This window comes from Sinohyriopsis cumingii, chromosome 8 (assembly GCF_028554795.1).
Source record: "Sinohyriopsis cumingii isolate HCF-2022 chromosome 8, ASM2855479v2, whole genome shotgun sequence".
In the NCBI taxonomy this organism is placed as follows: domain Eukaryota; kingdom Metazoa; phylum Mollusca; class Bivalvia; order Unionida; family Unionidae; genus Sinohyriopsis; species Sinohyriopsis cumingii.
This window is the reverse complement of record NC_142968.1, coordinates 61,108,070-61,122,817: the sequence shown is the minus strand read 5'-3', so window position 1 is coordinate 61,122,817 and position 14,748 is coordinate 61,108,070. Positions and strand designations below refer to the sequence as shown.

The 14,748-nt window shown below is 33.4% G+C and overlaps 1 protein-coding gene across 2 annotated transcripts; it reads right to left on the bottom strand.

Annotated features, from left to right (window-relative positions):
• Nucleotides 1-793: 793 nt before the first annotated feature.
• Nucleotides 794-14,475, bottom strand: LOC149793657 (uncharacterized). Of its 2 annotated transcripts, none has more exons than XM_089967634.1 (3): nt 13,209-14,475; nt 6,017-6,528; nt 794-4,975 (listed from the first exon to the last, which is right to left on the bottom strand). In XM_089967634.1, exons 1-3 carry the CDS (start codon nt 13,408-13,410, stop codon nt 4,853-4,855), a joined length of 837 nt encoding a protein of 278 aa, XP_089823760.1. In that variant the 5' UTR covers nt 13,411-14,475; the 3' UTR covers nt 794-4,852. The 2 variants fall into 2 exon arrangements, with proteins under 2 accessions (XP_089823760.1, XP_089823762.1); XM_089967636.1 differs by having other exon boundaries at nt 6,017-6,516.
• Between the last annotated feature and the right edge of the window lie 273 nt (nt 14,476-14,748).

Below are 14,748 nucleotides of genomic sequence, written 5' to 3'. Positions count from 1 at the left end.
GACCTATTGTATTAGGCTTCTAGCTGGACAAAATGTTTACGTTGTACAACGGTGCCTTTAAATATATGTTATAAAAATGGATTTATATTTTTGATAGGTTATTATAGGAGTAACAGTGCGTAGGAATAGTTTGAGAATTACAGTGTTGATAGCTCTTGCCTTGTACTTAGAAAAATATATATTCCATTATAAATACGATCGCCAGCAGAAACGAAATAATTTTCAAATAAGTATTTCACTTCGCAGGTTGCCTCAATTCATCGTAAAGTGATCAGTGGAGCAAATTGTTGGGTTCACATTTTTTTCATATCTTGAGTGAACTTGCTTGTGCTGTGTATACATATATAACTATAGATTTATGTCCGAACAAAAGTAATAATTTATATTAATTATACGCAAAGTCGATTTTATATTAAACTCATTCATTTATTTTACAATTTCTAACCAACTAGTGTCAAGAACTCTAACAGTTTTAAAGGTATGGATATTTATAGCTTAAACGGTCCACTATTATTAATTATATAGAATAATCACTTCACATAGTCTGAAATGTTAATGTGGGGCGGAATTAAGATTGCATAGGTGATACGCTTATAGTCTATCAACAAACTCTCCAGGAGAAACCTCTCTAGATGAAGAAAATGATATGCAGCACCGCTTGTTTTTGATACATTAAGCTGAAGGTAGGCAATAAAACAAGTCCTACCCGGTCAGATTAAACACAGTGGAGAATAGATGAAGGTGACGCGATCTACTTCCAGAGTATAGGTTGAAAAACATAAACAACATCATCTGCAATATAATTTTTAATAGAAAGACAGGCATCTCAGGAAAACGGTTCACAAACCCTTATAAAAAGAGCATTAGAAACAGCAGATTTGCTTTAACAGGAGTAAACAAATGGAAGCGTTCTTTTTCCCAAAAGAAGTGTCATTGTTCGTTTATTGGGAGAAGGTAAAAACAAAATTACACATTAATTCTATGACCGAACAAATAACCATTTGCAACATAACTGTAGAACTATTTTTGGAAATTATCAATACATCATAAAAGCGTGACCATATTCAAAGTCTGATCAACAGCAAGTTAGAGTAGGTAAATCTTAATATCTTTTTGGTAATGACTCATACACCTGATGATGATGGTGATGGTGATGAATGATGACATGTACAATCCTTACAACTTATGTTCAATAAAAAAAGTCTCAACCTGCATTTGAAAGCAAACACACACACACAGACACACACACACACACATAAAACACACACACAAACACACACACACACAGATATATATATATATATATATATATATATATATATATATATATATATATATAAATGAATGGAAAAAGGAGATAACAATCGCGCGTTTATTGTATATTGTGTATATTGCAAATGTTTAAACATAGGTTATGGCTGGACACCTCAGCCATGCTTTACTGATGTTTCTTGTGCACGTGAATTACTTTAAGAATATCAATTATTATATTTGTATCTTGAAAAGGATTGCTGAACAGAGAGAGAGAGAGAGCATTTACTTGAGAGTTGTTCAAGGATGATGTTTGCCAATATATATTGCAACACAAAGGTATGTTGCATTACACATTTGGATTTTATCATCAAGGTAAACATAAAGACTCAATAATTTATGTTTTTATTTGTTTTTTCTTTAAATGATGAAAGATGTTTGATGAACAGGGATCAACCCTGTTGCACGTATATTTCTTTCTTTGATGGAATTTCATGTACCAGTGAAGGTTTTATCTTTTTAGGTCAATGTCATTGATCAGTTTCTTTACTTGTTTATGTACCTTTCCTCTAATGCCATTGAAATGGGCAGACGAAATTCTGTCTCCCCATTACCTTTACAGTTGTATGTCATGGGTCATAGAAGGAATTCATTATTGTGAACTTTCATTCTCACTGAATTGAATAGGCAGGCAGTGATGGCTACAGAGGAAGGGGAGGTGTGCTCAGTTTTTCGTATTCTAAAGATGATCCGAGCAGCCATATTTTGAACCTTTTCAAGTTTCTGTAGTAGATACTGAGATGAACCATATATAAGTGAATTACAATAGTCCATTGTTGAAAGTACTAAGGAAACCAAAAGTGTTTCAGTGACATCAGCCAAAAGAAAACTGTGAATGTAGCTCATGCATCTCATCTCCAGATACGCAGCCTTGCATATGTTCATTATATGTTTGTGTAATGAGAGCTTGCTGTCAAGAGTGACATTTAGGTTTCATACTGACTGTGTTAATTTAAGGTTGGTATTTCTGATACTTATTGTTTGAGAAAGAAACATACATGCAACAGGGGAAACTTCATCCATTAATTGCCTAGAAATGACAAGGAAGTGCTACAGTAACTCCAATCGGGGAAATACAAATTACACAAATGGACAATAATTAAAGATTTGGAAGAATATGTTACAAATATTGTCTTAAAACGTTGTAAATATATACAACGAGGTTGTATCTACATGTTATAGTACTCCAAAGTTACATGACTGGGAGAATACTCACTTTCCATTTAGTATAATATGACAATATTGAATGAAGGAATATGCCTTGGACATATTTTGTTTGTAAACGTTCTCTGTTTCCATCCCTTTCCCAGGTAATTCTTGGATAGTTTAAAAATCTTATAGCTACTTCCGAGTTTCTTTTTTCGTATTTGGCAATATATTGAACGTATCCCCTTTTTCTTGTAAAAAATTAAAAATTGCCAAAGTTGTTCTTATAAAATATACGTGGAAAGAGAATGATAATAAAAATAATTGATAATTGTAGCAGTGTGTTGTAGATATATAATTCTTAAGAGGGTAGGCTTAATTCAAAAGTCTATATAATGCCCTCTACAACGATAATTTCCAGTGTATTTGGCAGATACTTTAAAAGACCCCAACATTACATTAAACAAACTTTACAATTATGTAGATATTTGAATCAAAATAATTCAAAGATACTACAGCATTATTATTTTGTATATAAACTTTCTTAAGATTCGTAGTGTGAGTAAAAAGTATGAAAAATAATGGTCAAAGTACATAATTTCATAAAACATTTGAGAAGAAAATGGGATTTAGTTAAAATATGTTATTAGCTATATGTTATATTGCTATCGATAGTCTGTCGCAACTGCTAATCTACTAAGAAGTCATTAGACTAGCTGCCAGTCTATTCGGCTTTTGATTTGCTTTATTACTAAGTCTAAACAAGTTGTAGGCAAGAGATTTGCCATGCCGAATATCATGACAGGAGAATATTGGGGTTCATAGATATTTAGGAAAGTTTCCTCAGTATAAATTAATTAAGTAATAATTATGCTGACATAGGAATAGAGCAATGTAAAGCAGCACTCTGAATCCAACGTAACAAAATCTCAACTTACGATTAAATTTGCTGTTATGTACGGGCACATTTTTTCATTTCCATGAAACCAAGAACTTTACAGAATATATTATGTAGATCGTTTATTATATCGTTTAGCCAGATAGTCAACTATGTTACAAACCTTCTACTCTGGATTCATGTTGGATATAAATCCAAGCACATGCTTTTTAAATATTTTCTACTAACGTGTCCAGGTAATTATCCACTTTGAACATCTGGGACTTGGTGTTAATTTGAAGCTATAGCCTAGCTGCCATACAACAGCGCCATACCCACTAGACGATGGGTTCACCGCAAAAACATTTACGGAACAAGGTCCAATGAAAGGATTTGGGTTGCACCGGAACCAACTCACACGGAAATAAAAAATTAACAATCAGCATCTTGCATAGCCGCTCCTTTTTCCATTTAGTAAAGCAAGATTGGAGATCAGTTATCGATGCATTCCGCGCTGTTTGTTAAGGTTACTACCTGAGACCGAGAAGTTCAAGGTGAATGTACACGTGTAACGTCCACAGCTGAGACCGTTACAGCTGCCAAGATATACACAATACAAATGCTTGAGCGTTTATCCAAATAGAACTCCGAGGTCTAGGGTCGTATCATAGACATTTAGGTATATAATCATGAAGACAAAGATAAGTTCTTATAAAAGAAATTATCGTTTCATATATTACGAATGTGCATCACATTGTGTAACATCACGCAATGTTCTGACGTTCTTCACAATTCAATAATCAGATGCTATTATATTTGTCTTTCCTTATTAAGTGTGATAGGAAATATAACACATTTACAAGCCGGCGAAAGTTACGTAGATTATACTATTAGATAAAAATGAAACTCAGACCTGGTTTGTTGTTTGACGTAGTTGCTAAAAATATCAGTTTATTAAGGTGTCACGATTTAGAATCTATTTGTAACTGAAGATATGACAGGGCATAGAGATGAGTTATTGAATAGGTAATACATATTAAATAAACTCAAACAGAGAAAAATAGGTTAATATAAATATCAGTAGGTACCTGACCTGACTATTAAAGAAAGAGAATTAGATCAAAATTGAAATGAAAAATAAAGCAAACCTAAATGGGCTTAAATACTACTTGATAAAGGAATACTAACAATTAATGTGACCAAATACGTGACATCCGGCCATTGATAATTTAAAAACAATGAAACATTATGAACACGCATGTTTTGCCCCTTCTTTTATCTCCCAGTTTGTAGTCAAATATTTCCTAACAACTGTGATGAATTCAAATGACAAAGTCCCATTTATTGATAAGGAAAAGATAATAAACAATTTACAAAAGTATGTAATTGACATATTTGTGATATTAACTGAACATATTTATGATATGAACTGAGAGAGAGAGGCGACTGTTTGTATTTGTTAGATTTCATCCTCTATAAGAGGCTTATGATTCAGCATTACAAACAAATTCATGGCTTTTAAAAAGCGGGCAGAGTCGCATAGTCATAGTCGTTGTTTCCAGCTGCAGTATTTATTTGGCCCTCCTGTAGATTTTCACCATGCTCGTTGGTTTTGATGCAGTGGTATTCAGACAATCTAGCCTATTAGAAAAAGGTGAACATTTATTGTCTTTTAATCAGAATATATATATATATATATATATATATATATATATATATATATATATATATATATATATATATATATACACACAGGTATGTATGTACGTACTTGTATGTGTGTGTGTACGGAAAGAGTGAAACACTGTAAAATAATACACATAAAATAATTAAATACATACTTGCAATTAAACTTTATATATCGTCCTGTGTTAGTAAACGTAAAATCAGACATATTGTGATGAGTGGTGTAGAAATTGAGACATTATTTGTATGCAGTAAAATATAATTCATGCTTGTTTCAAGATATAAAAGACAAACTACTGAACTGAACAACACAGCGATATTTAATCATGTATGTAACCTGAATCTATTTATTTGTGAAAGGCAGGAAGAACATCACGGCAGGAAATAAGTCGGTGTGCCAGTTTGTAAGCAACATTAAAAAGAAGAGTCTTTCTTTTAATGACCTCCGTTGATATTCAAGTTTAGATAGCAAATACAATAACCCCCGATGACTACATTTCTGTAAAGGAAATACTCATTATTGTCTAACATATGAATAAGTACACCAAGCAAAGAAAATTAGTATTAGAGATCGAGAGAGATTTACATTATACTCGAATACAGATTTAGTGATTTTTTTAAATACTGGCTATATTGTGGGAATAAATCGCGTAGTGATAAATGCACACTTTGTGTACTCATGAATCCCCTAATTCGATGCTAGACAACATAAAAAGGAAATGTTTGCTTATCCATGATAAAGTGATATTCTCCAAGTACAAGTTAAGCGCGCTTTGAAAGAACACGACTCTGGTTTGGAACGTTTATAATGAAATTATAAAAACTACCGGTAGAGATTCCCGTCAATAAATCAAACTGTTTGATTTTTATCAAAGCTGTATTATAAAATACAAATCCATTAAGCCATTTTACCAGTTAAAATCTCATTTGCGATCATATCTTCCATATATTGAGAGACAGAGAGTCGGACTGAGTGAGGAGGCCGTCACTTTTTACCTCATTTATTGTACTGTAGTAGTCCTCGTGGGGCTGTTGATCATAAGTCACTGGTCGGAAATTGTTCTGGATTAGAGATCTTGCACCAGTATCATGTTCATTATTACACACTCCTTTGTATTTCTGAACCCTTGAATACAGTTCCTCCATATACATCTCGTTTGTAGAACCTTCTGTATCTGACAAGCTGTTGGACGAAGCAAAAGATCTCGTGTTTATTGAATCATCACTTTGAGCGTGTCCTTTAATCATATATGATAACTGTGTCAAAGTTTGCAATGACAAGGTTTGTCGAACTGGGTTCCAAACGTCTTGAGTATTGTTCATAAGTATTCGTAAACTCCTCGATTTTCTATTAAAAATAGGGTATCCAGATCCGTTTATCCTCCGGCATGAGTGATCTTGCACTGCGGGGACGGTCAGAGGTATGTCATGGTTCCCAAATCTTAACAATTCTCGAGGTACGTCTGTGCGTGAAGTCCCTGCACTTGGCTGATGCACTGTTTGAGAAGCTATTGGAATTAAATAAAGCTGAACAAGGACGATCGGAATCAACTTTATCATTTCATGAATTTATTGGTTATTGTTTTAACAAACACCGTATATGGAATTCATAGAGTCCTTTGTGGAATAAGAGTTGTTTGTAGATCAAGAATTTCGATTTTAGATATCACCTTTTTATTACAACTGAATAAACGCCATAACGTTAGTATTAAACTGTGCCTAGTTTGAAGATTTCAAGGGAAATAGATCCAGTCTAATATCCAATCTAATCCCCGTCATTAATGTCTGGGTTTTATGAAATCGACACTTTATTTGGTTCTTAATGCATGCATTGAAATCCATTCAAGGAGATCATGTATCCTTTTAATCAATGTAAACCGCATGTATCGCGTATTTCCTCACTTTGAGACAAGCAAATAACTATCAAAACTTCAAGTAAACATATCTCATGCGAATATTCAATATCACATGATGTACTAATTGTTTGTTGTATTCGCTATGCGCATGATCATTTAGGTTATAAGAGACGCGTTAAACTTTTTATTTAACATATTAATTTTCTAGTGAAACATTTCTCGATTGTTTTTGATGGCATACTTTTATACTGCCAAGATTTTTCCGCCTGTTATCTTAATAGTGTCAAGTACAACAAAAGGACACAACTTTGTCCTTTGTTCGTTTCTTTATTGAATGTGCGGAAAATATTGAGCAACTTTTTAGCAATATTTTCACTGATTAAACAAAATAAAGAAAGTAAATGATATTTGTTCACGGAAGAGAAGAAGTTAAATCCCCATCCCCGACGTATATAGAAATCACTAGACCAGTTGAAACAAATGTTTTTCAAACGCATATGCATTTGTCAGAAAACCATAGAGTTAAAGGAAAATAGGTCAAAAAGCATCGCAGTTAACCAGCTCAATTGTACTCCTGAAAAACGTCATAAGATGACTATGGTATGTACAATGTCCTAGCTAGGGGAACAAAATGACATTACAGAGGAAATTAAATATACAATGTTGAACAATATAAAGCTGATAGAAAATGATTCAGAAAAGTCATAAAGACAGGATAGATACGACGCTAAAGACAACACGTTGATCCACGAGTTTTTAATCAGATAAATGATAATCGAAATCACACAGGACATTTTAACTGCTTCCATATTCCATCTAAAGTAGGTTGAATAGCGAATATCACAACTACTCAATTCACTATGTATCTTTCCGGGACAAAAATAAACAAATATACTAAGCTAGGTCAGCATATAGATGAATACATTATATTACTTTTGCAGACTTCATAGGCTTGCATTTAGCTTATTCTAAAAGTGCATGAAAGAACTCTAGTTCAAGAGCATTAGCCAGAGAAGGACTTTAGATTTAAACAAATATGCTAACTAGTGTAGCACGTAACCCTTGTCCTTCACCTTAGTATGACAATGCAATTTGTGCAAATACTAAACGAAACAAATATTTACTACAATGAAATATACTTATTCCCATCGAAGCCACTGAAACATTTTGTAAGCTAAATTTTATAATTTGACAGTAGGGACTCAATAAATGAAACAGATTACATTTTCATTTGAGATTCTGTCAGAAATGGAAAAACAGTATAATATTGATCGATACAGCTCTTTCCAGTATTTTGTTCTGGAATTTTATTTAGAAAAATGTTCCACGTTCTGTTCCTGAATCTCCAGCTCATAATCCAAATTTAGCATTTATTTGCAGCCGGTCAAGCTTCTGTCTCAACGTAAATATGTTTTTACCCGATAACGATGAATTCAAATCAAATAACGAAAACACTGACTTTAACCAAATGCATTATATATATATATATATATATATATATATATATATATATATATATATATATATATATATATAAACTTTTCAAATTACACTACAACGAACATTTTTGGTGGAACCTCACATTGAAATACCTATTAGCTATCAATTATATTTGGTACTGTAGAATGAGCTAGAGGGTAAGCATAGTAGACAAAGGAAGAAACGTTGGAGGTTTGTATGTGACAAAATCAAAGTTACAAAGTTTACAACGAAATCGTTGATACAAGCTAATCAAATTGTTGGACAGCGATTTTATTGCCAGATATTCTGTTGCGACGTTATCACACATTTTAAATAGCTAATTGAGCTACCAATTATTGGAGAAAACAGCACGACAGAGATCTAGACATCAATATATGATAGATTCAATCGTGGAATCGGAACATGATGTTGGATGTCAAAGTCTCTCTTTTTGCTACGTAGTGATATTTTCATGAAAATGGTTATCATCATTAAATTCAGCAATAAGTTACATCGATCTAATGATTTCATAATCCCAGCTATCAATATTGGGGAAGCAAACAGAGGTATTCCATAAACTGTTAAACGATCTGTAAAAGTATGGCACAAATGACAATGATAAATAAAACGTCAATGTGGGAAATATGTATCAAAGAAGTATTGTACGGTATGAATGGCTCCGCCGTTTAACCCGATCAATAACTACATTAACTAAACACGTGCACTACGATTATATAGTCTTAAACTAAGTAATGAAAAAAAGCGAAAAAGAACAAGTTTTGTAAAATTCAACAAATAACGTATTTTCCTAGAAAACAAAAGTAAAAATTAAAAACAACTTACAGTAATGCTAATTAAGTCCCAAAATAGTCCAAAAGTTATATCACCAGTCTTAATGAGTAAAGTTCTCATCAAATTCCATTGGTGTTCCAAATAAAGTCCAGCCTTGAAGGCATCGATGTGCCTGTTGCCTTGAATGTACTAATGTACCAGTAGCCTGAAGTGTGTTGGTGTACCATCTTTCTTACAATTAATCTCACTAACACAATCCAAGATGTCCTTGTCAGAATTCACTATAACTCCAAAATAATATTTTGAATACATTAACCCAACCCAAATACAATAATGAACATAACAATGAGACTTATTTCTGCTTACAATGTTATTGCAGGAACGAATGATTTCACATGTAAACAAGATTATAAAATCTTCTACTCCATCTAGGGTAAGAGACACAAATCAGTGACATGGAGAAAATATAAGCATCTCTGGAAACTATAGCATTTTACAATTTCAACTGGAACAGATAGATAAAGATTTAAATAACCATGTTCAATCTAACAGTCAAGAGTTTAAAATGCTGACGCATCCCAACAAAACATATAGGTTGAAACCACAATCGCAGTTAATACTAATTCATTCTCAGAGCTGTAGAAAATTGTTTGACAGAGATAAACGAAATGATAGATGACAATAAACCAAACTAAATGTAAACGAAAGAACGATTAGATGTGTGATTGTAACTTACAATTTGCCTATCACAGATATCAGTGACAAAATCAAAACACGATTATATTTTACATTATCAAAATGTTCAAATGTACTTCCCCACTAGTCAAACATCACAATAGACCCCAAATAGTGTCCTGATTGAGTACTAACTTCGGTATTGTGCAAGGTGGTATCGACAAAATGGACGAAGATGATGAAAATGATTCAACTGGTTTGAAACGGTGTTTACATCATGTACAGAAGCATTGAAAGTTACCTAAACAAGAAGACACCCATTAGGTGGCCGCATTGATAGCATTTGTATCTGCAATAAGCGCAGACACAGAGACATTCGAAGCTATATTGAAGATTGAAGCGGGGATAAAATAATATTGCTCTGGGCGTTAAACTGGATGGATTGAAATATGCAATCAATAACACCCAAACAGCAAAATGAAATTACTAACTAAATGTCTATATGCACATTGATTTATCGTTGACGAATTTTACTGAGCGATGAATATGACGGTGGCAATACTATGATTTTATAGACAAGGTTGAATTCATAAAGTGGAAAATTTCCCAATCGGGGATTGATCCGAGTGGATATATTTAAAACTTAAAATGCGCCAAATACGGCAGTTAACCGTTAACAATTATCAATTACGTTTTGCTGATTACATGTTATGCACATAAGATGCTTTGTAACAATATGCCATTCAAATAAAATAATCAGGTTTATACAAAATTTCGTCAACTTGGATATTGAACACCTTAAACTGGAATTTAATATTAAATGTCTATGTTGTATTAAATGTAAATAGCGTACATTTCGCTTACATATTAGAGGTGAGAGGTATCAAATTCATTCTCAAATTTCGTATACGTCAATTTTAGCATGACACTTGAATCCAGATTGCAGTTTGATGGACTACATGTATTCACGACCTCAACATGGCGATGGTATCCTTTGGGACAACAACGAAGTGTTGAAGTGTTGTGCATCTTTGTTGATAACATGCATGGAACCAAAAAGTGTATCATCTCTATCGATCAGATTTTTGCATGCTTTATTAGTCTTAGCCCATTCATATATATATATATATATATATATATATATATATATATATATATATATATATATATGAGCTTAATTTGAGCGCTTGATACGAATATATTTGTAATGTCACAAATTCGATCCTTTCAAATATCCACCTATTACAGCAACTTGTATTCTATCATCTATTCGCCTCTTTTCCTTACATTCATTTAGTCTTGTTTTGTTGTAGAATTCTATAGATTTATGATTTTTCTCCATCCTAACTTGGTCTGATTATAAATCTAATTGTTCAGCCTAGAGAATTAAAATTTCCAATCGTTTGAATCACAATTTTCTTAAAAGCACGGTTCAGTGTCATTCTTATATTCGTAACAATCGTGATTGGGTCATTATGCATTAACAGCTTGCTTTTCTAAGCACCGAAATTCTTATAGCGAAAAGGCTAAAGCCTTTGTAACACGAATCAAGTATTGAAGTCTTCCTCGCTGATATATATATATATATATATATATATATATATATATATATATATATATATATACATACATACATACATACATACATACACTGACCTTTATTCATTTGTTTCTCTAAATTTTGTCAAAGTATATTTTACCATAATGACGACCTCGGGACCTCGGGAACTAGATCACCCACGGTGGTAGTTCTTAGGAAAGGAACCACTAATACCCATAGGAGGCTACAGTGTATATCCTTTTCCAACGCAATAGTACTTTTGCCTCAAATAGAACAGTATGAGTTTCTAGTTTCATGCGGATCTTTATGTAAGTAGAATATAAAACATGTTCCTCCCTAATACCTTTCTGACTGTCTTGATTGCTTCGTGCGAACGCATACAATGAATTATTCATTATGTCACGGCTATCCCAATGTATGTTCTTGCCACAAGACCAGCTCCACCCTAAAGCCTTAAAGAGTTCTAATGCTTTAAAGCATTTATGTTGAAACTCTTTAGATATTAAGTGTTATTCAGTGTAACATGTACAAGGTTTAGGTGAGAGTGAGACTTAAAATGTAAACTTCTAGATCTGATATACAATGTTCTTACCAACCGATCTAATGCACTTAGTGTCAACCCTGTAACTGCAAGTCCTTGCAATGGTTAATTTTGCCGCATGTTTAAATCGTATAAACAGAGTTGTATTTAATTAATCTGTGTATGAAACATGTTACGTTTGTTTGTGTCTATTAGGTATATAAAATAGCCCTGATTGTATATATCTTTTCTAATTCTCCCTAAGTCACTTATTGGTATTTCCTGACATGACACACAATGTATATATCACCTGACGAAATTTTTCAAACAAAATACTCGAATTTGTGTGTTGTTATTTTGCATCATATGATCATATTCCTTATTCATTTAAGTCAATCAGATTGAAGACAATGACATTTGCTTTCTTTACACGGCAAACATGATTACTTGCCTCCTTGAATCTAATTCTTGTCATATTAATAATGTCTAGGAAATACATTTCCACAGGCCAACACGCACAGATAAAGTTCATAAAATTGGATATAATTCCACATAAATGTTTTGATATGTCCGGGTCATGTCACAATGTAAGCATGAAGCATTTAATATTTCTGAATAAAAGGTTGAACAACGTTTCTAAATGTGTACCAAATGTCAAATGTGCACTGCATATGCACATGTACGTGCAGACACGTATATCAAAGAGAGTTTTGCAGCTATTGAAGGTACGATAAATGATTTCATTGTCATATACGTTATTATACCTATGTTCTACGCTATTCGATGAAAATAGATTTTGTAAGGTGTCATAAGTAAATTACTATTTACATATTACATGTTCCCGTTTGCAAAACTTAGACTCACCCAAGTGTGAAATTAGTAACCGCTACCTCTGTATAGAACTATACATTATACTTGACCAAGATGTATCAAAACCTTACATCACTGAATACACATTCATAAAAATATAAATACCAGATAAAGCAATGCAACTATTCCACATGGTCAGCAATAACTTGCTACCACCCGTAGAAAACTTGGTATTAGGTGACCGATTTATAACTTATGCAATTAACTCAGTTACTTAAAGCAAGCGCAGTAATTAATCTGGACCTGATATCAAAGCTAAGTTGTGGCAAACTAAATATTTCAGCAGATAGCACTTCTCATTGTTTGATAACCTTTAGTGAAATTTCAGAGGATTTTGTTTTAAATGTTTCATGCGAGAAAAAAAAAATTATTCTATAACTTTAAAATCTTAAAATCATGTAAATCAAGTAAACGTGGACACATGAATGATTCAAGAATAGATGTTAATTATACCCGATCTGCTGAGGACGCATTTACGCCTATGCGTGACTACAATTAAAACTCCAACGATGATCAAGCAAATAGCAATTATTACTAGTCCAACCCCAAGAAGTTGAAGCGGGGGACCTGAAAGGAAATAAAAATGGTCTTTGTTTCGAAGGTTGTACGTTGTCATAAAATTGTAAAACAAACAAAATATTATGAAATACACCATTTCTTATATGATGGCAGTGACACATGTTGACTGTTCTCCATCTTATCAGTGACAAAGTCAAACGAAACAATGGTCTATGATATCATACATACAATTTTTGTTTATTTTCCGGTGGGACATCTCAGAATAAATATACCATTATGAACAACAATATTTATTATTATGTTCAAGATGCATATGATTCCTTTTCATTTCTAAAAGTCACGTATTTCTCTCGTGTTATTTTGCTTTAATCTCAAATTCTGCTCATCACTAATGCACGACATCCAAGCAAACCTAACAACTGCCTTACCTCCTACAGCAGAACAACTCGATAACTGCCTGCGTTCATTGCTCGACAAACATGCCGCAGCTACCAAGTGCAGAGTATTAATTCAAAAGTGTTCTCCATGGTATAGCAGTGTTAGGGACCAGCTTCGCACTGCTAAAAGAGACTGCCGTAAAGCTGAGAGGCATTGGCTTTCCATTAGATTCACTATTCATTAGCTCATATGCAAATATATGAAGCCGCTAAGAGAATGTCACAAATATAGTCCACGCAGCGAAATCATCCCACTACACTACTAAGATCATGGAAAGTTTCAGCTGCAAAGAGCTCTTCAAGATTACTAACAAGCTGATGTCAAGGAACAAATCTACACCACTTCTAACTACCTTCTCTCCAGTCAGCCTTCCGGACATGTTTGCAATTTTCTTCCGTGACAAAGTACAAACCAGTAGAGAGAAGCTTGACACCACAATTTATATTGACTCGTCGTCACCATACAGTTGGAATACAGATTTTGAGCGGCATCCATTAGCAGCATTTGAACCTGTCTCTATGGATTTCGTACGTACAATCCTGATGAAGAGTGCACCAAAGTCATGTGAACTTGATCCAATTCCAACATCACTGCTGCTTGAGTGCTTAGATCCAGTATTGCCTTCACTAACTGATGTTATTAATGCCACTCTCTCTCATCCGGGGAATTCCCATCATTTTTTAAAAACTGCCACAGTAAAGCCTCTGCTGAAGAAACCAACACTAAACCATAACGATTTAAAGAACTACCGCCCAGTTTCTAATCTCCCATTCATATAAAAATTCTTAGAAAAGGTTGTTCTATCCCAGCTTGTATCTCATCTGAATTCAAGCAGTCTTTTTAGCAATGTACAATCTGCATATCACCCTTGCCACAGTACTGAAACTACTCTTCTCAAAGTAGTTAATGGCATTCTCTCTGCGTTGCATAGCGGAAAGATTACAGTCCTCACCCTCCTTGATTTGTCTGCAGTATTTGACACAATAGACCATGATATGTTACTTCACTGTCTCCAGCATATATGTGGCATTCATGA